The sequence below is a fragment of the Lissotriton helveticus genome, chromosome 8 (genome assembly GCF_964261635.1).
Source record: "Lissotriton helveticus chromosome 8, aLisHel1.1, whole genome shotgun sequence".
Lineage (NCBI taxonomy): Eukaryota > Metazoa > Chordata > Amphibia > Caudata > Salamandridae > Lissotriton > Lissotriton helveticus.
This window is the reverse complement of record NC_136069.1, coordinates 1349340851-1349367687: the sequence shown is the minus strand read 5'-3', so window position 1 is coordinate 1349367687 and position 26837 is coordinate 1349340851. Positions and strand designations below refer to the sequence as shown.

At 46.6% G+C, this 26837-nt stretch overlaps 1 protein-coding gene across 1 annotated transcript in view; it reads left to right on the top strand.

Annotated features, from left to right (window-relative positions):
- C8H3orf52 (chromosome 8 C3orf52 homolog) overlaps window positions 1-26837 on the top strand; it is a 175946-nt gene that overhangs the window by 126843 nt on the left and 22266 nt on the right. Inside the window, exons 4-5 of the mRNA XM_078658338.1 lie at window positions 6884-7011; window positions 19304-19374. Coding sequence (XP_078514464.1) covers window positions 6884-7011; window positions 19304-19374 — 199 coding nt within the window. The remainder of the gene's footprint in view (window positions 1-6883; window positions 7012-19303; window positions 19375-26837) is intronic.

Genomic DNA, 26837 nt, shown 5'->3' with positions numbered 1-26837 from the left:
AGTATGTCGAAGGGAGCAGACTTAATGGCACTGTTCACATACAGCTGTCTGAGGTATCACATTGCAGTTGCATGGTCAATGTTCAGTGCATAATGCTGCTTATAATAAGAAAAGGACTGGGTGACTGATATCCAGAATCTTTTGAGATCTATATGTTTGACAGCCTCATGAAACTGCATCCAGCATTTTTCCTTTTGTTCTTTTAAGAGTGACCATAATGTTTTCCTATACTGAGCTTGTATTTTAAATAGCTCCTCTTTTAATGTCACATTATCAGGATGGCGTCTACTTTTTCTTAATAACTCATTAAAACGATTTAAAGATAAATTAGGTCTCTGTTCTTTGGGGTCGTGCGAAGAAGCATGATATTGGCGATTGAACTATGTGGCTTGTGTTTTGCGGATGACTCTGTGGTCAGCATTCTGACCAGACCTTCCAAGGTAGTTGACACTGAGACATGAGGTGTACTCTGGTATTATCAGGAGAGAAATATTACTCCTTAACTTGCTTCATCACCTCAGACACACAGTGTGAGCCATCTAAACGCCACTTGATTTTCCATATGGGCGCATCTTCTGCCTCCGAGCCAATTATAAGATGACTAGGGAGACACTACCAGGTCATGAAAATTAGGAAAGCATGATCACTCTCTACCATGGGAACAATCTTGAAATCCAATTTGCTATGGAAATTGGAGATTGTAAACAATGAATTAAAAAATGAGTGAATCCTTAGCTTTTTAGATTACTTGCAAGAGCTTCACCCTTTTTTCCCGTCTTCAGGATGTCTACAGTTTTCTGCTGAAGATTCCAATATTGGTTGCCCATATCATGCCAGTTAGATTGGAGTTGAAGTCCCCCAGCACAATCCATGTTTCTTGGGGAGCGTCTGCCATTAAATCTCTAATTGTGGCGAAAAGGGCTGCTGCAGTCTTTCTTTTCTTTATTTAGTGAGGATTCAGGTAGACACAGTAGATGATTAAAGACTTTACTTTCCCTTTATTGTCTCTGCCGAATTTAGGTTTTAGCAGAAGGATATCCTCTATACCCTTACAGAGGATGTGAGGGTTCACCATAATACGGTTGTATATGTACATTGAGACCCCCGCCGATGCATGGCCACCATGTGCTCAGGGGACACCAGGCATAAAGAACACAGAATAGTTAGCTATTGGAATTGAGTTCAGAGCCCAGTTTTTCTGGAAACAAATCAATGACCTAAAATATCCCCTGCAATTCAGGTATAGTACTCAGACCATTTGCTCCCCTGATGTTCCATGAACGTAAGTAATGTGGGATCTGTTTCTGGCATTTTCAGTGCTAGGAACCATTATTGGAGCACTAAAGGAAGCCAAGACCACTGATCGCCAGCATTATCTTTAATTATATGTCTCCTTCTGGAGCCTCTCCTATGGGGCTGTGATAGTGAGAGACCTGTCTCTGAGAACTATAATATCCGCACCTTTGGCGCCACTTAATATTGAAGCAGAAACACTGCAGACTAGATGAGCACAGCGCTCTTCATTTGGTGTCCATTGGGAATGGAAAGACATTTGTTCAAAGATGCCGCAGCGTTTCCTCAGTGGGAGTGGAGGAGCTCCTCTCCCCAACACTGCTGGGCAGAAAGCGTCAACAGTTCAATGGTAATACAATGGTTTCACTGGAAATCCTGTGAGAAATTCTCCAAGGACGTCCCTCAGTATCACCTAAGATCTATCTTCCAGTCTTGTGCTGTTATGCAAAAGGGGTTATTCTTTTTAAATGCTTAGATAAATATTTTGAAACAGATCTCCTCTCTTGTTAAGAACGAATCACATAATTTGCTGCAAAAGTATATATTGATATTTTTCTTTTTACAAACTTATATATAAAATTGTCCTACTCTTCCGTTCTCTCTGTTGTCCTTCCCCCTGCCGCATTACTCCTGGCTATATGTGTTTAGATCTTAAATAGCTCTGACTTTATACGAATAGAGATACCCACGTCCTCGTTCATTCTCAGAAACGTTATACCTTGGAAAGCCATTAAACTTTGCGCTTAAAAATGAATCACGAAAAACATTAATTTTCTACTGATAGGAAGGCTAGGCCCTCGCACGCAACCGGAAGCATTTCTAGCACGTCCTGTTCACTTCTAACTCGGATAAGAGCCACTAAAAGCAGCTGCCACACAATTAAAAATACTCCGACCAGAGGACATGCTGCTTATTGTAGATAATGCCTCCCCAAGGAGCTGCTTGAGGAAATTGAAAATGAGTCTCTAAAACCTATTTTCAAAGATTTCCGTATTCCTGAATAAGATGATTGTGGTAAAAAGGACTGGCGTACAATTTGTAGTATAAAAAAAGTCGAATAAGGGGCTTAGCTTCCATGGTGCACTTGCACCAGTGCCCAGAGGCCTGAGGGGCCCTCCGAACCCTGATTTTTGCTGTATTTTTGTAATCGAAACAGTAGCTAAAGGGCCCATTTCCTTCCTTTTACAAGGGCCCATGACACACTGCAGGGCCAGACAGGCTGTAGCAGGCATCAGGCGTTTCTCCGGTAGACTGGAAGGGTGGGACCGATTTTGCAGTGGTGGGGGCCGTTTTTGTTACTGAAAGCCGATTTTGCAGCGTGCTGCTATATCGGCCCCCAGTAGCAAAAACAGCAGGGGGGCTGGTCCGTCAAAATTGCCAGGGCTGCTTTGGGTTTCCAGTCCGGCTCTGACTCACTGGCTATGCTCCTGAGATGAGTCGCTGTTTCTCATATCGCTAACCTCACCCCAGACTTTATTATTCATCCTTTGATGTTCAATGTTAGGGTTTGCTTTTACATTAGTAGTTCCCAAATAAGACCCCAGGCACCCATGCTCCCCTGACTAAGCCCGTTTGAATTGCCCTCCCTGGCTTTCTGGTAATTAGTGTTTTTCTGGTGTATAAACTCAACTAAAATATTTGAGGTATGAAATACGGCTGGCTGTTGTCCCTCAAAACTATCAGTGAAAATGGAGGGGTGGGGAAGCTGGTGCTCATCCATGGATTTATTAGGGAGAATAGACCCTGTGACCCTGACTGTCCTAATTGAGTGTTATAGGGCCAGTTAAGACTAAATGTCATATCTACGGTTTATGGGAACAGATGTGCCATGTAAAGGTGCCCCCACATGAGAGTTGGTACTAAGTGTACCCACCTTTGTGCATTCCTAGGAGGGGCGGGCATGTCCGCCAGGCGCCTACAGACCATGCACAGAGGTCACAGTATAGAAGAGCAAAGCTGTGAGCATAGAATCTGCAGGAGGAGACAATGCCTTTTCATTGTAGCTGACACAGTGAACCACCAAAAACATGGAACGAAGCACACCTCGGTATATAAACACTCCTAGCAGTAATGAACAGATAATTAATAGCTTCCCACTAAGAACTACAGCTATCCTTAAAGGTTTCATGGCACTAGACTTGAACAGAAGCCGACAGACTCTTGCCCCAAAGTAAAACAAAGTTTAAAGATTTTTGGTCAAAAAAACATATTTGGCAGACTTTATTAATAGATTCAAATCATTTTCTTAAATTGAGCCAGCTATATGATGATCATTTTCAGCTGCTAAGAGTAGAGAGAAGTGACAAAATCAGGGACTTAATCATGAGGTGTTGCCCGGCACTGGGCGCTTGTTTTTATGCAACTGCAGTGTGCAAAGTGAATTCCTTTAACATGCTATTTGTCTGGCATGATCTATATTATAGAAGTGGTTGTGCAAATGTCTGCTGCCTCTTCTGTAATACCAAAGTGCCCCAGGGGTATTGAAAGTTGGCGCACAAGCCTGGTACGCCCTCCCCCCTCCCAACACTGTATATAATACTGCTTCGGTGTTTTCGTCCACTTTGTCCTTCCTGCATCAGATGCACCAACTACCCACTCCATCTTGTGGTTCTTGTACCCTTGTTTCATCCAGATCACTCCAACATGTCAGTGTGTGACAGCCGGGCTGAGCTGTGTCATTTGGGAAGTGCCGGGATGCGTCATATTTACAACAGTATAATGCATTCCTATGCCTTCCTCTGAGCTGGCACATATTTGGCTGCCTAGCGCCAACACAGGCACCCACTTTTTGTGCAGGAAGGGACCTCTTCCTGCACCAAATAATTGATGATGTTTTCCTCCTTCTCAACGTGCTGCAGAATACAGCATATATAGAAAGAGCAAAAAAAACGAGGTCAACTAAAGGTATTTCTCCTCTTTGCGCCATTTTAATGCCTCCCCTGGGAGGCGTTAGAATCTGATGCATTCCTAGGTTTACAAAGCCTTGTAAATCTGGGAATGTGTCAGGTTCCATGGATTTCACGTGGGAACACCCACATGAATGCCCCTTCCATGCAGAGTAATGTGTGAAAGGGAGCCATATGTACAAGGCCTTGAAAAGCCATGCAGGTTGGCTTAGCATGGCCTTGTAAATATGGGCAGGCACACTGCGCCACCGGAGCGTCAAAAAAAGTGACTTGTAAATATGCCCATAGTCCTATATCTTAGCACTGAGAAAGCTGCCCTTGCCGAGTCACACTGGTATTAACAGACTGCCCCCACACAGTCATGGAATCTAAGGTCACATCACAGTGGGGGAGAGCAGCCGCCGGTGGTTGAAGCTAGGTGGCCTTTGTTTTGAAGAAAATAATTGAAACGCAGATAGCCAAAACCCATAAATGCACATTATTCCAATCGCGGTGAAGCAGAGCTTTGTTCTAATGAACTGAGTTTGTATTTTATAAAAAGGCATTCCATGGTGACAGTTCATCTTTCTGTAATTAAAAAGCACGGATTCCAAGTACACCATAGGTGGAAAGTACACAGGAAGGGTGTGCTGTTGGCAAGAACACTGTCTCCCATAACACTCACATACTGTCGCATAATTGTACACATGAAATGTGCTCCACCCACACACAGTGGCTGTGCAAAAATGCACATGAACTGTAGAAGTAACATTCTGGAAAGACAGGTCTGGGAACCAAAAAATCCCTAGCATCTATCTTCTAACCAGCCCACACCCTTCCTCCCATCTCACTCTTTCCATCCATACAGTCTCTCTCTCTCTCGCTTGCTCTTTCTCTCTTTTCTCTCTCCTCCCTGTCTCTCCCCCACATTATCCTCCCCCCATGCTTGCTGCAATAAACCCTGGGAAGCATGACAGTCAACAGCAGTCCCATGTCTTCAAAAACCAGTCCCTAGACCCCCCTAGGAAATGCCCAGTGAGTTAAATGCAAAACCAGAGGGGATGATTGACGGAGTGTTGAACAATGCAAGCACTCACCACCAATCAACTGATCTGGGTTTAATCCATCATCATTCTTTAGCTCACTTCGCCACCCCAGTTCAGACATGGCCATATGCAAATCAGTCTGACCCTGTGCCTCATGGGAACAGTCTAGCCCGAACTGCCAAGTCATGTCTTCCCTGGACCAGAAACAAGCATCCTGGGACTGGTTTCTGGCTAATCAGCCGTCATCAGCCAGGCTAGCTTGAATCCAGTGGCAAAGTGAGCAAGGGACCCACTGGTTTTGCAGTGAGTTAAATTGCTAAATTGCCAGTTTGGCCTTTAACAGGGAATGCCCAGAGGGAAAGGGCTGTACAAAGGTTGGTAGCAGCCACTTTGGCGATCATTTCAGCAAAGCTAATGTAAGTCAGCAGAGAGGAGGCAGAGAATGGGAGGTGTGGGATAAGCATGGCAATTTATCTTTGCAAACCAAGGACGGGCGTAGTAGCGTTGCAAAAGTTACATGGACTAAATGCGAGCATGGAAAATGGGCCCTCTTGCAATTTGTTGGGTAGTAAAACATCCATAATTGGGGTCCAGAGAACCCCTATAGGCATAGACCGCAGCAGATTCCCTGAAGCCCCAGACAAGGGGTCACTGGTTCACCAGATGTAGGTACCCTTCAGCTGGTGCACCATTAACCCCTTGACAGGCTGCAGGGTAACTGCTGCGGTAAAGGTGCCTTACTTTCTCAGGGTAGGCAGTTGAAAGTCTGTTGCAGGCGGATCATGCAGATTCTGCACAGATAAATGTACGTGTTTGACCCATTCTACTTTTTGCACATGAAATCAGGCTTTAAGGGCCATATGTATCAAGATACCCAATTGCGATTCTCAAATAGCAATTTTTAAGAAATCGCTATTTGAAAATCGCAAATGGGTATGTATGTTCAAAATCGCATTTTTTTAGCGATTTCTTAAAATTCCCTAATTGCGATTAGCAAATTGTGAATCACAATTAAGGAATACTTTCCCATTCATTTCTATGGGCCAGGAGGCCCATAGGAATGAATGGGAAATTATTCTCAATTTGCGATTCGCAATTTGCTAATCGCAAATTGAGAATAATTTCAAAGGTGCAGGAGTGTCCAAAGGACACTCTGTTGCACCCCTGAAATATGCATGGGTGCACATGTTGCGCACATACATGCCCCAAGGGCATGTATGTGCGTCACATGGCAATTTGAAAAATGCAAAAATTTGCATTTTTCAAGGAATTCGCAACTTACCACCAACTAGAAGTTGGTGGTAATTTGCGATTCCTTAAGGACATTTTGCAAATTTATTTTGCTTCATACATTGCATTTAAGGAATCGCAAAATGTGCGATTCCTTAAATGCAATTGCAAAATAAGGAATCGCAAATTTTGCGATTCCTTATTTTGCACCAGATTTTGCTTAATACATACCATGTAGCAAATTCGCATTCGCAAAGGCCGAAATTCTGCGAATTTCGGCCTTTGCGAATGCGAATTTGCTTGATACATATGGCCCCTAAGCTGCTTTATGAATCAGCCCCTTCGTGTTTATCTTGTGTACACACATCTCACTGAAGCCCGGTGAAACATACTGTGCGCTATAATTACAAATGTCTCCTTTAATTGCAGCAATTTATTCAGATGACGATGGGTATGAATCATTATTAAATGGAAGCTCACAGTATTATACTGGGACACTCAAAATCAGTGATCAGTGCACCAGTGCAGAAGCGCTCTCCGAACAGCTAACGGAAAGGGTAAGTCTTCATATGGTTACATTTTACTCCTTTCTACTAACGATGTAAAACGTGTAATTCACAAGCATTCCAAGTAACAGAACGTAGCGTGCACGCCAACAAAACAGCTGATAATTGGCAGGTGGAATTCATGTTTTTTTTTTTAGCCCTTGGCATTACGGGCATTTTTGGTCATCATTAAAATACATTTTCATGCATTTCTTGAAACGTATGCCACCTTATACACAGCTCTTCAGATGAATGTACCATAAGGCAAAGCTGGTCTGGAAACAGTTCAGTTTTATGCAAAATGCCTGACTACCTCTGCATAATAACCGTGTCTCTGTGAGCGATCTGTTCTCCCCGGTGGCCAAACGTACCAATATGAAGCATACAAATTAAGTGTGTGTGTGTTTGTGTGTGTGTGAGAGTATAGACAGGCAGGAAGAAAGAAAGAAAGATATATGTCACTTTATAACACTTTTCCCTACATATTTCAAAATAAAAACACTGTCAGAGTCGCATTTGTTTTCAGGCATCCACTCAAATGAAACATACCACCTGATTGGGGGGTTCATAGTTTAGTAAGAAATGTTGCTCAGTGTGCTGGCCGATTGTGAAAATTCCAAAAACAGAAATACCCGCTGCTACCTGCTCTATAAGGGTTAAGTGGTCAGCAGTCATTCAGGTGCTCAGTGTTTTTGGCTGCAGCATCGTTTTTACTGTCCCTTCTTTTCACAAATATTTCAGACTGATAATATTTTCTGCTAAGGGTCATTTGTCCAGCTGCTGAATGCTGCTGCCAGTGGGACGAAATGATATGCTCCGATAGTTATTACTATTGGCAGTATTACTAGCAGTGGTAATACCCCCAAAAACTCTACACAGTTACATTACCGTCATACATTCATTGATGTTGGTTTTTGACTGGAAGCATCAGTAGCATTGATCACTTGCTTGTCAGTCAATGAGCTTATAGAGCTTGCATTTGTTATTACAAGCATCTCTAAACATTTTGACATATCTTCATGTTTGGTGGTGACAGTCCAGTACATTTTCTTTTTAGAGAGAAGAATGAGAGTTTCTGTCCAAGAATGATGCCGTTTAGAAGTAAACAGAGTGGCATATTTATCATTGAGTTGCATCACCCTTGCGCCATGCAAGGTGGCTCAACGGCGATGCAACAACTAAGTCACGCAAGGCTACCATGCATGGCTCTGAGTGACTTGGTAAAGCTAGAGTAATGCAGCTCAAATCGCTGTGTTGCGTTACTCTGCGCCAGGGAGGCATTCCATGGGTAGAGTGTGGGTGTTTGCACGCATCCACCCATTGATTTTGTCGCATTTCCAGATTTACCATTACTGATAGAACTGCGACTGCGTCAAAATGCTATCTCTTCTCTCTTTCCACGTGTGCTGCGTTCTGCAACACACACAAAAAGAGGAAAAGCCTCAGAGGATTGTTCTTGTGCAGGAAGGGACAACAATCCTGCTTACAACGCAGGTACCCTTGCACCATGATGCAAGGGAGCCTGTGTTAGTGCTTGGTGGAACATTGTACACCAGCGAAAGGAAAGGACATGAATGCGCCATGTAATCTTAAATACAGGGCATACCTGCACTTTCCCTTTCAAGCAGCGTGGTGGCTTGCTGCATTGCTTGAATTCTTGATAAATCTGCCCCGGAGTATCTAGAATGTGTGGAATGTGCAGGAACACGCTGGAGGAAAAAGAATCTTGTGTAGGACTTCAGATCTCCATTTTTGTAGACGTTTGTCTGATGTGTTAAAGACAGGGGTTGTGCAAAAGAGTGCTTCTCTGTGTACTTGTTGATTGGAAATAGTAGCTTTATCATTAGAGAGATTACACAATTAAATCGTTTGGAATTTGGCTGCTTTGTAAAATCAAGACCTCCTGGCAGATTCAGAAAAAAAACAACAGGCTTAGTAGCAGCATTCCTGAAAACAATACTGAAAATAAGAGCCAAGAAATACAGACTTCCTTAAAGGAACATGAAAGAAGCTAGCGTTGAGTCTGAAAAAAACAGATCAGGAGTCTGAGGGAGTTGCTGCATGGCCTACCCATATAACATAGACCATCATGACAATATTTCACCGCAGTCACCACCAGTGGTACTAACAGTGTTGTAAAATCACCCTGCCTGCACAATAGAAGGTAAAGACTCCCAATGGTGATAGGTAAATTGGACAAGGAATTATAAATAAGAAAAGCAAGTGGTGGTGGTACAAGACGCATGTGCGGCTACATCGTACTCGGAGATCTAATCATTTGATTCCATTTTTTACACAACCTTGCATTCGATTTACATGTGTACATACACAAATGCATTGATGTGTAATTTTAGGCAAAGGACTATGTGGCCGAATGCAGAAATAAAAAACATAAACAAATATTGTAGGAAGCTGGCTCTGTATATACTATACCAAAGTAAGGTGTAGTTTGCACAGAGTCCTGTGGATACCCAGAGGCATTCCAGAGGCTAAAGTAGATAATACTAGTGCTTTTTTTCTAGTAGTGTGGGTGAGCAGTTAGGCTTATCAGAGGGCTGTGTGAAGCATGTATTGTACACACTCAGGCAAGAAATGATTACACACACTCAATGACTAAATCTGAGAGCAATGGTATATAACAATATTACATTGTTACTTTTATTACTTCAACCAAAGAAACTTAGTTGCAGGTAAGTACAGTTTTCAAACTGGCCATACTTTTCAATAAAGCAAATTAATATTTAGTGCAAGACTTCAGTTCAGCAAGATAGATGCAGTTTTTAGAAATAGCAATACTTTGCAGATCAATAAAAATATACTTAGTGCAATATTTCAAATGATCGTTGTTATCCTTTAGGAGGAAAAGAAAAATGTAATTTCACAGGGAAGTACTTTACTCACAAACCCAGTCTTCCGAGTTTTAGGTCCAAACAGGGCAGGGTTCAAGTGAGCATCAAGACTGCATCCCCAGAGACACTGGGACAGCCGGGTGCAGAGGTCAAATTCGGAGTCGAGCGCCCAATATTAACCAAAGGAGACAGGGCAGGTAAGTTTGGAAGTTGAGGGTCACGTGGGCACCCTAAGGCCTTGGGGCTGTGGGTGCAGGGGTCTCTTTGGATGTCGGAAAAACCTTACCGGAGCCAGTCACGGTTAGGGGGTCCTTTGTGTTCAGGCTGCAGGTGTTGTCGTGGAGTCCAGGCAGGGTCAGCCCACTGTGGACTCAGGCTCTGGATCACAGGGGAACCTTGCTGGGACCAGTGGGCCACTTGGACTCGGGTCGGAGTTGTCTGGTGCAGTGGTGAATCCGTAAGCGGCGTTTAGCATTTCCGCAGGTCACCAAGACCCTTCTTGGAGTTTCTTAGTGAACAATGCCACTGTTCTCTGGAGTTCTGGTCTTTGTTGAAGACAGATGTGCTTCCAGAGGTTTGTGGAGGCTGCAGGGCTGCAGGACAAGTCATCGATTTGAGCAGGATCTTCGAGGGCTGCAGACAGGCCGGTAGGACTGGGGTCAAGTCAGTGGGTGTCCCCAGTCTTTCTCTGCTGCATGGCTCTTCTTTGTTCTCTTCCTCGACCATCAGGAACTAATGATTATGTTTCAGGGATGCCCCTAAAAACTCAATTTGAGGGAGTTACAGAAGTTGGAAGGTAGTAGCCAATGGGCTACTTACCTTTAGGGTGACTACATACAAAGGAATGTCTACTCCCTTTGGGCAGGGGCCATACTCCTAATCCTAGTGGCAAAAATCCTCCAAAACAATAAGGAGGATTCTCAAAGGAGGAGATCACTTCAGCTCAGTACACCTTAGGGGTGGTCCTGGCTGAGAGGGGAGATACCTCTCCCACTTACTTATTTTCTCACCGACCTTGCCTGCAAAAGCTGGGCCTTGGTCAGGGGGGCAAGCATCTCCACTAGCTTGGGAGGCCCTGGTCAGCATAACAAAGGACGGGAAGGCTTTGAGGCTCACCGCCTTTCAATGCTGTTCCTGCTTGGGGGTAGATGTGAAGAACCTCCACCTAGAGTAGGGGGTTTTTTCTGACCCACAAGAGCAAAAGGTTCCCACCTCAGGTGGTCAGAGACATCTCTAGAGGTGGCAGGCTGGTGTAGACCAGTCAGGCACCCTCTAGTGACTGGGTAGGTTTTCAGGGGACACCTCTGAGGTGCCCCCTAAAAAAGGGCCAATTCTAAATAAAATACCCCATATCCAGGAATTAAGGTACGCATTAGCTCATAGAATTGACCTTGTCTAGCCTCCAAGATAGGTGCATGTATATCTGTTTTATATCTATAAGTGAAACTCCACAAATGTAATGGCTCATTAGCTGCAATATGCGGCACAATTTAAATGTTTGGTGTAAGATAAGAAATAGCACACATGCCTTCCCAGTGCCGGGGAATCACCTTGAATGCTTTAGTGCCACAAATAAAATACACACCACCCGGTAACTTTGTTTCCAATGTGTAACAGTTGCTGAGAGGAAGGCCTATCCCTTCAGGAAAAGTGTTTCAAAATTGATCACACCATTTGTAATTAATCCATGCAGAACTTATAAGCTTAACATTTGCCTACGGTGCCATGTATCAGTGGCAAGCTGACCATTAGGGATATTCTAATATTTTAGAAATCACATTTGGTGCACTCGAATAATCATTCTTTTGCTCTATTTATGGATCATATAGAAGACCACCAGTTGTTATTAACAGTGTCTCTCCATCTACAGTGATTTTCCAATAATGTAAAGTGAAGTTCACTTGTTTCCCGTGTACCTTAGCTGTACAATTCCTCCTTACTAACTGTCTGTTCCTTATATTCCAATTACCTTTCTTATCATCAAATTCTGATATGTTACGACACTTGTTACTTTTTATAGTCCTATGTATCGGGAAGCTGGGTTACAACCTGAAATAGGGTGCTTTATACATACAGATAATGCATTTACCTTGGCATTGTTTTCCACTGCAGGTGACACTTGGTATTGGGCTTGAATATTTGGCAGTATGGTACAATGTGGGTACCATCGAATTCATCCTTCTCCATAATCTCAAGTTACATTGGATATGAGGCAGCTTTTCCTTGCGCATATTTTGTATAGGCACAGGTGTCTAATATAGGCCAGTTGGGACACTGAGCTTTTTGGAAAATGCTCTACAAATCCAGCAATTTTCAAGACCTAAAGCCTGGGCTACTTTCTCATGTACTATAATGAGGGGATGGTCAGCAGGTTGTTGCAATACAGGTAGCACACACATAAGTAAGGTACTAGAACATATTGTCTGTACTATGTGATGAATTGTCTTGAAAGTTATTGAGTGTCTTTCTGTCTCAGTTTCAGGGCACTTTCTCTAGAAGTCAGTAATGAAAATCCTTGCAGTGTGCTGTCATCTGCTTCTCTTCCTGGTCTGTAGTCGTCTTATTCAGGGTCGGTTTTGTGGACCTGCCCTGAGGTGTCCTCTTCAGTCTATTTTTTGGCAGGTGCAGACCATCACCTTTTCGAGACTGCGTTGTGTGCTTCACTTAACAGCATCTGTTGGTGTCACCGTCCCTGTGACACTTGACGTTGGGCCTTCAGCGTTGTTCTTTGGAATGGTTTGGTCTGCCTCCCACTTGTCCAGTATGTCGCTCTGTTCCTGTTCCGGTGCTCATCCGTTACAGGTTCCTCTGCCTCAGTTGTTGTCGCTGCTGCTCTGCATCATGTTCCTTGCTGCCACTCAGGACGTCCCTGCACCTTTACAGCTGTCCGCGCAACCAGGAGCACAATGTGGGGTCCGGTCCACCTAGAAATAAGAGAAACATCTTTTATTTTTCTCACCATGACCATGTCTTCAGGTTTTAAAGAGTGTGAGTGTTCCAATGGAGGATGGGGCAAAGCTTCCTTCGCCTGGAGATGGTGATGCCTCAAGACTTCTGACAACTGTATAGCATAGTCAGAAATGTGTTCATCCGTCCACAGCAGTGCTGCTTGGGATGCTGTGAGAGGCAACCTTAACCCCACTGACATAGCCCGTCCCATCAGTACCTCATACTAGAGGGTTGTTCTAGATGATGTCCCTCTTATGGCATGCAGCACTAAAAGCAGCGCATCAGGCCATTTCAGGCCTGTTGCATCTGTCGTCTTTGCTAATTTTATTTTTATTGAGGAGTTTATTCTCTCCGCCTGGCCTGAACGTTGGGGGTGGTAAGGGGCATGCAGTTTCCACTCTATTCCCAAACAGTCACACATTTTGTGCACAACTGCAACCACAAATTCACCCCCTCTGTCACTACTTATGCCCTGGGGAAACCCAAACTGGGGTATGATATCTTTCATCAAGCATTGCACAACTTTGAAGCATCTTTCTTCCTTGTGGGAAATGCCTCCACCAATTTTGAAAATTGATCTACACATACCAGCAAATATTTGAATTATTTCACTAAGGGCATATAGGTGAAATCTATTTAAATGTTGGTAAAGGGACCCTGTGGTACTGGCAAATGATCATGGGTAGCAGGGGTCCGACACTGGGGAATACTGGGGGCAGTGACTGATGCCCTGACTCGCTGCACAGAGCGCACAGTGCCCCTGCTATGGGAGATATGCATTCCACACATTTATCGTAGGAGCTAGAGCCAAAGAGTGACTTCTCACTTTATCACCCTGGGACTGGTGGTGGAGAAGCCACTCATCACTAAAAGATGGAAATCCCCTGAAGGCCCTTGGGCAAAGGCTTGAAGACGCTCCCTACATGTGTCGGCTAAGGGAGAAAGCATTGCGCTGCATCGGGAGGACACACTAAGCCTACGCAAAATCCCAATTGCAACACATTGGAACACAATTCTATGTGACTTGCAGAGACAAGGCAATGACTTAACGGACACATTAGTCCCCAACATCACTACTTAACATGAATTAGGAGAGACGCGCTAATAGCAAAGAGTGTATGGTAGAGGGACTGCCAGCAGAAATACAATCGGACAACACCTGATATAGTCCTAGAACTGTGCGCCTGCAGATTGAGATGAGGAGGCATGTGCGCGCCTAATGAGGTGGGGATCGGGGGCTGCTCTAGTTCTAGTTAAACAACACCATTACCCTAGTTTTGTTTACGTTGTCCAACACTTTATCACCCACTTCCGAGTTGATGGACTGATTCACAGTTCACGCACCAGTGCAGTGCAGATGGAATGCCCCTAATGGCTGGCCCCCATTGATGCCAGGGATAGTGGGCCAAACGGCTGTATGCAGCAAGAAATAGTGACAGAATACCTAATGTGTACAATGTTATTATTATCCACAAACTAGCTTTGTACAAATGTCAAACCCATATGATGTAAAGCACTGATGTAAGCTAACCAAACTGCGACCTGTGATGTGAATGTCTGCTCTGTTCATTGAAAATAATTAATAAAACAGATTTAAACAAAAAATAGGTAGCAGGGGACCAACCTTTAGCATGTTGGGCACAGATAAGACATTGGGAGCAGATTTGTGCACTGAAAGCTGGTATCCATGGTGCAAATCATTTTTGTCTGATAAAAGCAATCATCCCATCTTGTGCCATGTGAGTAGATCCATGAGCCAGCCCTGTAAGAGGCAGGAACATACTGCATGGGGCCACAGGCCTTCCATCCAGGTGGACCCACAATCCCTCATCATTCTGATCACATCCAGAAAATCCTTAGTTCTTGGTAAGTCTTGAAAGTGTTTGACCATGGGGCTCTAATCTTTAGGGTAGTAAGCTGGCGCTACAGCTATAGACAAAGGTGGTTCAGAAGTTGGCACTTGAAATAACCTCTCTTCCTGTGGTCCCATCTCAATGCTTACTGCACTTCTTTTCCGACATATAATGTGTGCTCAAACAACTCCATTATCCAGCACAAATGTTTGTCTGATATGTAGGCCTACCATTCTTGCACTGGCCCTGTGATGCTGCAGTACACTATACGGGCCCAGGTACTAATGTCAGCTACACTAAATGAGTGACCAGGTCGCTCTCAATGTCAGGGCTGTATTTAAACAGTTCTTGAAGCACGTTCTCATAAAAATCTCATAAAAATCTCTCTGTAATGGAGTCCATTGGTAACGTGTTGGAGAGAGAGAGGCAAGACAAGTGGTGCACATAACACAGAGTCCCTACTTAATTTGCAAGCAGTAAATGCTCTATGAGCCAATTCTAACCTGTCTGTAGATTTGTAAAGGAGGGGGAGCACTGTGGAGGACATAGCAATCAGTGTGTTCAAAGACAGACATAGCTAGCCCAATGGATCTAATATAGGGCGGGGGAAAATTGGAATTGATTCCCCTATCTGTGTGATACATACACATGGATATATATTTTTTCTACAGTACCACTGGTACCTTTTACAAGGGGCTTATATGTGGGCCAGAGATGGGCCAGTTGTCGAAACAAAGGACAGTTTTGGGAAAGATCAAAGGCACTGGGAACGATAAATGGCAGCTGTATCTTTAATGGAAATTTGAACAGGTATGCCTAAGTGAGATCAGAAGCTCTTCATTCTTTCTCACTCTCAAAATTTCCTGCTAAACTATTTGCACCTTTTTCTATTTTTGGACATTTTTCTGTCTCCCTGATTTTATGTGCTCTGTTAGCTGCCACATAAACAGATTATATATGGGTTAAAGTACCATCTTCTGTCCATCATAGAGATACTGCAAGTCACTGAGGAGTTCCATAACCATATAGAACAACAAGCCTGAAGGTTGACTTATTTTATAAGGTTATAGAACTCCACGATGGTTTGCATTATCCTTATTATGTACGCCTAGGGGGCACTTGATCCCATATAATACATGACAACAACATCACCTTTCCCACTAACCACTTAAGACCTTTCTATGTTGCTCTTTCATACGAAAGAGTGAGCACGTTTTCAAACATGCACAATAAAAATAAAACCTGTAGTGTAAAATTAAACACATCAAAAACCTGTTAGATATTTGTTGCAAACAGATATTAGAAACAGTTCAAAACATGTCTGTTTTTTTTTTTCAAAATTGAAGTTGCCATAGCTTGGAATATATAGAACCATGCAGTAATATTCTAGCTTTTCTCAAACTATCTTAAGGAGTGCAAAACATAAACATGTTCTCTCTGCTTGTCATTGTAGCCTAGAAAAATAGAGCAGAAGAAAGAAAAGCAACATTTGTTTTTTGTTGCTTTAAACAGCTGCTTCAATTATGCTCTGTGGTCTGATTTGCCTTTAACCTTGGCTGCTGGCAGCAGGCATTGTGACGTCAGAACTCAACTATAATAGTTGAGTTCTGACATTTCTTCATAACCAGCAAGTGGGTGTGTCACAAGTCGCCGATTATAAAGAAATTATAGACTGGCATTCATACAAGGATTAGTACATTTGTTGATTTATATAGCGTGGCTTATTACCCGTGAGGGTATGCAGGCGCTGGCAATGTGCACAGGGAGTTTAAGTGAATTGCCCAGAATCACAGGGTGTTGTGCCGAGACTCGAACACGGATCCCCAGCTCTTGAGTCAGCAGCTCTGGCCCCTGCGCCATACCCTGCCACTTGCAGATTACAAAATCCAAGGTTTAAATAACAGATAAAGAACCCCCTTCTGTACATTATAAGGATACTGCAAGTCACCACGGAGTTCTATAACCATATAGAGGAATGAGGCTGAAGGCTGAGTTCCTTTATAACAGGGGTACTCATAGTACGGCCCGCGGGCCGCTGGCAGCCCGCCCGGCCTTAATTGGCGGCCTGCGGACCCTGTTGCCGTGCATGTGCTGACCTACATGGATACAATTTTAAGTTAAACAGAGAAGATGGCCGCAGGCGCATACGTTGTGAATAAGTATTGAATACGTATTCACAACGTTTGCTCCTGCGGCCATCTTCTCTGCTTATACTTGACTTTGATTGGACTGAGCCCCGTGACGTCACCCCCGGCACCCAGCGCGAAGCACAGGCCGTTTAAAAGTCAGCTGTAACTAGCGCTGTTACAGCTGATTTTTAAAGGACCTGTTAAGGAGCTTCCTGTGTGTGTCCGTGGTGACGACCCTCTCTGCAGCAGCCCCTGGGACTCTTCATCGCCTTGCAGCAGCCATCGCGTTCCTTGCAGCAGCAGGCCAGGAGAATCTTCACTGAAGTCGTCGCTGCCCCCAGCCACGGAGAATTTTCAATGCAGCCGTAAAGTCTTCAGCCTCGATAGGTAAGTGAAGGAGTGTGATGTCGAGTGGGGGGTGGGGGTCTGGGCACTCCTCAGCTTTATTTCTTTATGTATTTATGTATTGATGCGTTTTTCTATAGCGCGGACTTAAACCGGAGGTGTCAGAAGGAGTGTGTTGTCGAGGGTGGGTGGGGATGGGGGGGCAGAAGGGGGCACTCCTCAGCTTTATGTCTTTATTTATTGATGCCTTTTTTCTATTGCGCGGACTTTAACCGGAGGTGTCAGAAGGAGTGTGTTGTGTCAGAGCGCTTCACAATAGGAACGGAACTTAAACATGAGATCAATTACATGTGAACACATTAGAAAAGCAAACGTTACAGTACAGGAGGCAAAAGTGACAATCGTGAGCAAACCTGACCATTGTATCTGAGCCTTTCAGATTCCTTTAGTTTTGCAGGTGCTTCACACCAAATAGCACTGTCCAGATTAGCTCCTTCCATATGTTTTCTACTCTGTATCCTTGTACTGTGTGCATGCCGGGTCTGGTGGCGCGGTGAACTAATGAGCCCGCTGCAGGGGCCTGTGTTCTACCTCATTCTCAAAGGTTCAAATCCTGGCGGGTCGTGCCTTTCATCCATCTGAGGTAGATAAAATGAGTTGGGTAGCAATAAACATCTGTTATTCAGCGCCAAGATACCTATGGGTCGACTTGTGCTTGTATATACGTGTGTGTGCCTGCCATTTATTTCAAATCCCTATCAGCCCTCGAAGCATCTTTTTTGGGGCAAGCACCAGAAGAATTCTGGAAAATTGTGCCCCCTGACAAGTTTCCTCTTCTTTTAACAGTGGCCCAGAAGGTACTTTGTATGTTTGGGTCAACATATGCTTGCGAATGTTCATTTTCCACAATGGGACTGTTGAAGAGCAAATTTAGAAATAAACTTACAGACATACATCTGGAGCAGCTCTTTAGGCTTGCCGTTTCCAACTTGGTACCAGATTACAGAAAACTAATTGGTGACATGAAATGTAAAATAAGTTCGTAGTGTTTGTCTTTAACATATCTATTTTTGGGGCTCTGAAGCCTGTGCTGCCCTGGGCATGTGCTGAATATTCGGTTGCTGCAAATTGCCATTCAATCCCACTTAAGATTGCTCTTGTCTGCTAATAAAAAAATACTATAAACATGTGCTGCATGTAGTTACATCTACTTTGGAAATACAGCACTGTCTAGTAATGTTCTGAAACGGCAGTGGTCTTTTTTTACCCCCCTCTAGCCCCGCCCCCAAATTACCCCGCCGCCACCAGTGCGGCCCTCGACCACAAACCACACTGTAAACTCGGCCCCCGAGAGAAAGTTTGTGAGTACCCATGCTTTATAAGGATATGAACTCCAAGATGACTTGCAATATTAGACCATAGTGCTGATCACTGGGTTAGGCACTTCTTGGCGAGTCAGAGGCCAAACTGGCTCTGCCATATCTACCAGCACGAGCACCTTGACTTTCCTCCAAGATGGTAGTACAATCCTAACCCAAGACTGCACTGGCATTTGTAATCCAGCAGGAATTGGACATTGCCAACTGTTCAACAGCACGACCACTACATGTCCACACTCCTGCATTACTGGGTTAGTGCTGTGCTCAGAGCCTCGTTATATTAAAGTGCTGGATATTACAGGTTACCTGTGGTAACTGAGCTTTACTGTCAACACTCTGGTGGCTCCTTCCACATGATGTGCTAAAACAGTCCTGTAAGGGGCAATCATTTTGTCGAGTTTACCATTCAAAGGGAAGGGCATAGCAAAGATCAGTGTTCGTCTGCCCTCTAGGGGACATAACTAGAATAACTAACAATAAGGAGTTGGTGATATAGTACCTGAAGGGCGAGCAGTGTGAGGGACTCTCTGCATCCCAATCATTGCTGTCGTTTACTAACGACCTCAGTACCATGCAGGGGCCAATGTTTATTGCTTGTAATTTGCCTCGTATCACCCTTGTTACGTCACTGTTGACCATGCTGCTATCTGTAAGAGCGTAAGCATGCGCGGTAAACATTGACCAACAACTTGGACATGAAATGACATTACACCGTTTCTAATGCAGCTATGCCACTGGGGGGCTTCCTGTTGCGCCCTTGTCATGGTCTGTTTCTTATGGAATTGTGTTCTGTTTTTTAGATCTCGGATGTATATAAGACCTCACCAGCCCTTGGACATTATTTTGAATCTGCCAAAGTTATTTCTCTGAGGTAAGAAAGAGGTATACAGATAACATGTAAACAACAGACTTTTAGATGGAAAGTGTGAATTTACAGCCAATCTTGTCAGTGTGCTTGTGTCTATGAATTTTTTGAGCGTCTGTGCCCGGGGGCATTACGATTTACTAATCGCTTAATCTCCAGTCAATTCCAGTGTTTAACATTCCAACCATTGAATGCTGGAAGCAAATATACGTAGATCAAAATCAATCTACGGCAGGATTCATGAAGGATGTAGAGAAAAACAAATACAGGTTAGGTAGTTCTTAAAGATAAAATAAGTTGTAAGCTAACAAAAAACCCTTCACAAGAGAGGTACGGAACATAGGCTTAAGCAAAAGGCGGTGAGTGGAATGTAAAGTGCAAACCTGTGCTAGACATGTTACAGAAGAAGTCAAAGGCAGCGGCGGCTCCTTTGCAATGGCGGAGGGGCGTCACCCCACTGGCTCAGAGCCAGCAGCTCAAAAATAAAACAATATTTTCTTATTGTTTTATTTTTCAGCTGCAGGTTGAGCAAGCGTGTGTATGGGGGGGACCGAGCGGGCCATAGGAGGGAGGAGGAAGGGAGTGATATGTATTGCACAGCTGTTGGAGAAATAGCACAGACTCCCTGTCCCTGAACGAGCGCTAAACCAGCCCGCTCACGGCAATCCCTGCTCTGCTGTCATAGTGCCCACACCGCCATTCACTCCCGCTCACTTGTACATATACACAATTCCCGCCCAAATGAAACTCTGGAAACATATTTGTGGGACAGAACTGCTGCAGGTTTATTTCATACAACACACGTATGACGTTTTATGGTGGGTCATCTTACGGGTGATCCAAAGCAGGCAGCCCCTCGCTGTCCCGCATGCCTAAGGAGCCATCTTGCACGGCGAGCCGATGCTCTGACGGTGCAGCACTTTACCAACTTTGTTATACTCCCGCCCCCCTGTCAGGGCGGAGCGGTGTGGCACACCCCCGATCGGTTCAGGCCCCCCGACCGCCCGAAGGACTAACGGGGCGCCGTCGCGGTTTCCCGGAACCTCCTTCGGCTCCTGGTCCTTGGTTCAGGCACCCTTACTGTGCCAGGCAGAGGTACCCTTACTGTACCCTTCTGCCGCAGAGGTACCCTTACTGTACCCGTCTGCTTCCAGATCGCCCTGTAACTCCGCCTGCAACTCAAAGAAGAACATTACAACATTCTATTACTTCGCGCCGCCGCTCAAGCTGCTGGGTCAGGGTTCAGGGTGGGAACAGCGCTTGAGCCGCGGGTGGACAGGGATGGAGAGAGGCCGAGCCTTGGCCACCGCGGTCTAAATAGCGGGTTCGCCCCTCCCACAGGTAAGCCCTCCCCTGGCCAACGAGTGGTGTACGCGGGGAGGGGCGCCCCATCGGTGTTGGCTGGAGCTTGCCGGGTTGGACTAAAGCGCTGCCCCGCCCATGTTCCCCTGCGGGTCACGCGGTCAGCGGCATAGTGCCCACACCGCCATTCACTCCCGCTCACTTGTACATATACACAATTCCCGCCCAAATGAAACTCTGGAAACATATTTGTGGGAAAGAACTGCTGCAGGTTTATTTCATACAACACACGTATGACGTTTTATGGTGGGTCATCTTACGGGCGATCCAAAGCAGGCAGCCCCTCGCTGTCCCGCATGCCTAAGGAGCCATCTTGCACGGCGAGTCGATGCTCTGACGGTGCAGCACTTTACCGACTTCGTTATACTCCCGCCCCCCCTGTCAGGGCGGAGCGGTGTGGCACACCCCCGATCGGTGCAGGCCCCCCGACCGCCCGAAGGACTAACGGGGCGCCGTCGCGGTTTCCCGGAACCTCCTTCGGCTCCTGGTCCTTGGTTCAGGCACCCTTACTGTGCCAGGCAGAGGTACCCTTACTGTACCCTTCTGCCGCAGAGGTACCCTTACTGTACCCATCTGCTTCCAGATCGCCCTGTAACTCCGCCTGCAACACAAAGAAGAACATTACAACATTCTATTACTTCGCGCCGCCGCTCAAGCTGCTGGGTCAGGGTTCAGGGTGGGAACAGCGCTTGAGCCGCGGGTGGACAGGGATGGAGAGAGGCCGAGCCTTGGCCACCGCGGTCTAAATAGCAGGTTCGCCCCTCCCACAGGTAAGCCCTCCCCTGGCCAACGAGTGGTGGATGCGGGGAGGGGCGCCCCATCGGTGTTGGCTGGAGCTTGCCGGGTGGGACTAAAGCGCTGCCCCGCCCATGTTCCCCTGCGGGTCACGCGGTCAGCGGCATAGTGCCCACACCGCCATTCACTCCCGCTCACTTGTACATATACACAATTCCCGCCCAAATGAAACTCTGGAAACATATTTGTGGGAAAGAACTGCTGCAGGTTTATTTCATACAACACACGTATGACGTTTTATGGTGGGTCATCTTACGGGCGATCCAAAGCAGGCAGTCCCTCGCTGTCCCGCATGCCTAAGGAGCCATCTTGCACGGCGAGTCGATGCTCTGACGGTGCAGCACTTTACCAACTTCGTTATACTCCCGCCCCCCCTGTCAGGGCGGAGCGGTGTGGCACACCCCCGATCGGTTCAGGCCCCCCGACCGCCCGAAGGACTAACGGGGCGCCGTCGCGGTTTCCCGGAACCTCCTTCGGCTCCTGGTCCTTGGCTCAGGCACCCTTACTGTGCCAGGCAGAGGTACCCTTACTGTACCCTTCTGCCGCAGAGGAACCCTTACTGTACCCGTCTGCTTCCAGATCGCCCTGTACTCCTCCACAGCTCTGGAGGAGGCCCCCGTCGATGACAGAGCCCCCCAACCCATTATGCTACTTGCAACCTGCCGCTGTCAGAGCCTCATGTCATCCAGAAGGAACACATCCATACCTAACCCGGACAAGTGCACCCCATCTTTCTCGTAGTACCCTTTGGTTTTTCCTTGTATGAGTGCATGCCTAATGAACCCCGGGCCTCTCTTTTCCATAAACTTCTGCATGGATCTGTTGACCCCCCTGCGGGAACCCTCCTGCGGGACTGCTCTATTGCAACCGGCGACCTAGCTCCCCTCCAATCCCTGCGAGGGACAATTTCTGAGGTCTCAACTGCCCTGTGGACATTTCCATCCATTTTGGTGACTTTTAAGGCTAAGAATGGACTTCTTCACTGGCAATAATACAATGAGGATGCAGGGGACCCCTTACACAATCACTCCCATTTGGCCAGCCAGAACTCCAAGAAGGCCGTGGTACAAGGCAGCCGTAGTGGGATAACCCACTCCTGGATTGTCCCTCCCTGCAACTCTTCACCTTGTACCCTGCGTTTCCCCTCCTCATCCTAGGGGGATTCTTTAGATCAACGCCAAAAACTCCTATATGCTATTTGGTAGTGTCACTTACTAATTTCAGTAATATTAGCAAGCTAGTGTTGTGTGCCGCACACAAACCCCTCCCCCATCCCTGCATATTGGATGCAAACATTTGAAAATTGGGAGGGTATGCCCATGGGCTGGCAATACTCTTGCCAGCGTGGGTATGAGAGGGCTGGCCAAATCACCACAGCTGCTTCAACTAAGTCTTTACCAAGGGCAACTGATGATCATACTGCCTGTGCTGTGGTTCGCGAGAATGCCTCCATCCCTAAATTCTTGAAAAATTGCAGGGGAAGAACGCGCCAGGTCCACCAACATACTGAAAGTGACAGTGCGCTATGTTGTCTACTGCTTTGCAGGGATTTTAAAAGTGTTTGAAAAGTGCAGTCCTTTTAAGGCGATTGCTGGGCTACACCTGCCTCAAGGAATACTAAAACCTTGTGTAACCACTTCTTTAGAAGACAGAAGCACGGCAATCCAGGACTTGGTAGGTGCCCGACAACGCTTACTGATGAATAACTTTAGGCAAAGCAAAGCCCTGAACAGTTTGTGATATTTCATCAACTCTAAGGAAGGCCCCATCTTCCCTTGCCATGAATGACAGAGGGGTGGGTCACGCTAGCTTTCTCATTGGTCTTTGACCAAGCAGGAGCACAACCCCCTCCGCTTCCCAAGTTTGTTCCATCTGTGACATGGCAGCTTTTGGACATGCTGCGAGTGTCCGTGAGAGACATTGGCCCTCCTACGCCTCTTCAAGATATTTGTCATTACTTCAGTATTAAAACACACATGGCTTAATTTGGTATCCAGAAAGGAGCTCATACTGGGACTTTGATTTTAAGAATCTTACCAATAATAATACTATGAACTCCCACCGACAAAGGTTGAGTAACAAATTCGGTCAATAAACCAGAAATAGTCAAATTGAAAACAGCAAATTAAACACCTTTGAATTGCCCATTCAGAACTATCATCGAAATCTGTGAGTTTATATGGATAAAGATCTATCTCTCCCCACTCATGTTAATTAACTATCCTTCATTTGTTTTGGGCTAATAAGGTACTCCTTAAAGTTCTACCTCTGATGCCAATGCTTCTCCGCCCGCATGTGGTGCAAAGTATTATCTTAAGCAGACTCGACTATGGCAGCCCCTTATTTTTAGGTGGACCTAGATGTCTTGTACATCGTCTAGATCACATACAAGCAGCGGCTGCAAAACTGGCTCTATCCTGGCCGCGCTTTTTCTATAAGCCAGCAGCTTTGGTTTGTCGTCACTTGCTCCCCATGGCCAAGCATATAAAGTTTAAAGCACTGTACATAGCACATCGTTTTTCATCACACTGGTCCCCTTCCACTACAACATCAGCTGGAACGCTATCTTCCAACTAGATCATTACACTCTGCAAATAATCTTTGCTCAAAGTTCTAAATCACACTGGTCCCTTTCCACTTCAACATCAGCTGGAACGCTATCTTCCAACTAGATCATTACACTCTGCAAATAATCTTTGCTCAAAGTTCTAAATTTAAGAAAGCTCACCTTGGTGGGAGATCATTTTCTGTACAGGCTGCTCGGCTATGGGACAGTATGCTGGACTATCTTCAAACTGTTAGCTATCTCTATGCCTTTATTTTTTTTTTTTTGAAATTTATTTTATTGTTGCATCAAGGTATATAGGTACAGTGTAATTGATCTGCTGACGTGGCCTCAACATTCAGCCACGAACAGTCAGGCGTGCAATGTTTTTTAGTATCTACATAACTGGCGCTAACATACATTTCCTTGAATGATCAATGTAGATCGTGCAAACATGTCCGCAGGTCGGGAAACAGTGAATCTATATCGCCAATGGGGCGGTGGATAATAGCGGGTATATAGGATCCCACCTTGAGAGCGTTGGATCAAGGTCTGCACTGTCCATACAGTGGTGGCACCTGATAACGAGGGGGACAAAAACCGTGGGTGGGAAGCTTATAGGCGCTAGCAGGGTCTAGGCAAGGGGATACTGGCGACGGGCGTCAGGGGGGGGCCTCGGAGCTAGTTGGTCTACGCACCATGAGAGGGGGAGGGAGGGGAACAAGAGGGGTGAGCAGGGGGTGAGTACCCTCGGGGATGTGGGCAACAAGGTGGGTGGCGAGGCATACGAGAGTTTGATCAGGATGTAGAGGGTGCCGGGAGACGGTCCTGGGACGGTTGGTACCATGTAGAGGCTATTGAGTCTCTTGGGTAGGGGGGGGGGGGGAGGAGTAGGCTGGCCTTCTGCATATGTGGACTGTCGGAAGCTGTGGAGGAGCATGGCCCAGTCCATGGACAAGGGAACCTTACGCGCACCCCTGGCTTCTTCCTCTCTAAGGGCATCCTCCTCCGCCGCCGCCCATTTACCGACCGCGCCCCTCCATGCCGCTACAGGGGGACCTTCCGGGGAGCGCCAGCGCATGGTTATACATCTGTTTGCCAACAGGAGTGCTAGTGATACGAAACGTCTGCGCACTGGGTCTCTCTTGGGAACATGAAAGATGCCTAGTGCACTGGACTCCCAGGTAGCTAGTGTAGTGAGACCCGTGAGGTCCGCCAGAGTGTCATGTACCGCCCGCCAAAAGGGGTGAAGGTTGGGGCAACTCCAGAACATGTGCCGAAAGTCCGCCGTAGGAGAGCAGCATCTGGGGCATAGGAATGTAGTGGAGGGATAGAACTTCTGCAGGCGCGCTGGGGTGAGGTATGCCCTGTGTAGGATGTAGTATTGGATGTTCTTGAAGCGGGCGTTTCTAGAGACTCGTTTAGGGGCCTCCAGTGCTTTAGTCCATTCAGAATCGTGTAGTGCGCGACCTATGTCCTCCTCCCATGTGGCTCTCAAAGTCGTAAGAGGAGTATGTGAGAGTTCCCGGATGGACTTATATAACCAGGTGATTAAGTGGCGTCCCACCCCCATTTGTAGGATTGTGTGTATTACTGGATGCGTGTCTGGCTCGCCGGTGCAGAGATTGAAATGGGGCCGGTATCCGTCAAGCAGCTGTCTATATCTGAGGAATTGGCCTGAGGGGAGTCCGTATTCAGCGGTCAGGCGGTCCAGCGATTTTAGCTGGCCTTCCTCGTAGAGTGATTCCAAATCCGTGATGCCACAGAGAGACCACTCGGTGAGCAGTGGAGCGGTGAAGTAAGAGTCCTGTCTGGGGCCGCCTATCAGTGGCAGTAGCGGGGAGTACGGAGGTCTATTAGGGGACAGCCGGTGGATTCGCATCATGCACCGGCGCGCCATCGCCACTTGAAGGGGATATGTGCGCCGGGGCCTGGTGCCCGGGAGGAGGAGGCGGGTGAGTTCTGGGGTTGTGAATCTGCCGGCCGAAGTGACAGTCTCCTGAGGGTAACGGTCCGCCGTCCAGTAAGACAGCCATTGGAGTTGTGCCGCGAGGAAATACGCCTCGAAGGATGGAGCTCCGAGTCCACCCTGCGTCGTGGGAAGTTGGAGGGTTTTCAGGGCAACTCGGTGACGGCCCCCGCCCCAAATGAGGGTTCCTAAGAGGGAATCGACAGCGCGGAAGAAGGACCTGGGTGGTATAACCGGTAGGTTCGTGAAGTGGTAGAGGAGTCGGGGAAGCATCACCATTTTAGCTAGGGCTATCCGTCCTATCGGGGCCAGGGGGAGTCTATTCCAAAAGGCGACAGTCGGGCGCAGACTAGCTAGCACTGCGTGGTGATTACCCGTCAGCATGGCCGCCGGAGAATGGTATAAGCGGACACCGAGGTAACGGGGGGCCTCCGCGGACCATGAGAGTGTATGTGGACCGAGTTCGACCTCCCGGGGGGGTAGGCTCGGGTGTAGGGGGTAGACTGTGGACTTGTCCCAGTTCACCTGTAGGCCTGAGGCGTCTGCAAAATCCACCAGTGTCGCTCCTATGGGGGCCAGGTCCGTTTCGATGTCCCGGACATATATGAGGAGATCGTCCGCGTACATGGACACGCAATGCATGTCGTCCGCGAGGGGAATGCCCCAGTTTACACCCTCCAGGCGCAGCCGAACCGCCAGCGGCTCGACCGCTAACGCAAATAAGAGCGGCGACAGGGGGCACCCCTGTCTTGTGCCCCGCCGAACTCCGAATGCTGGTGATATATGTTTCCCGATCCG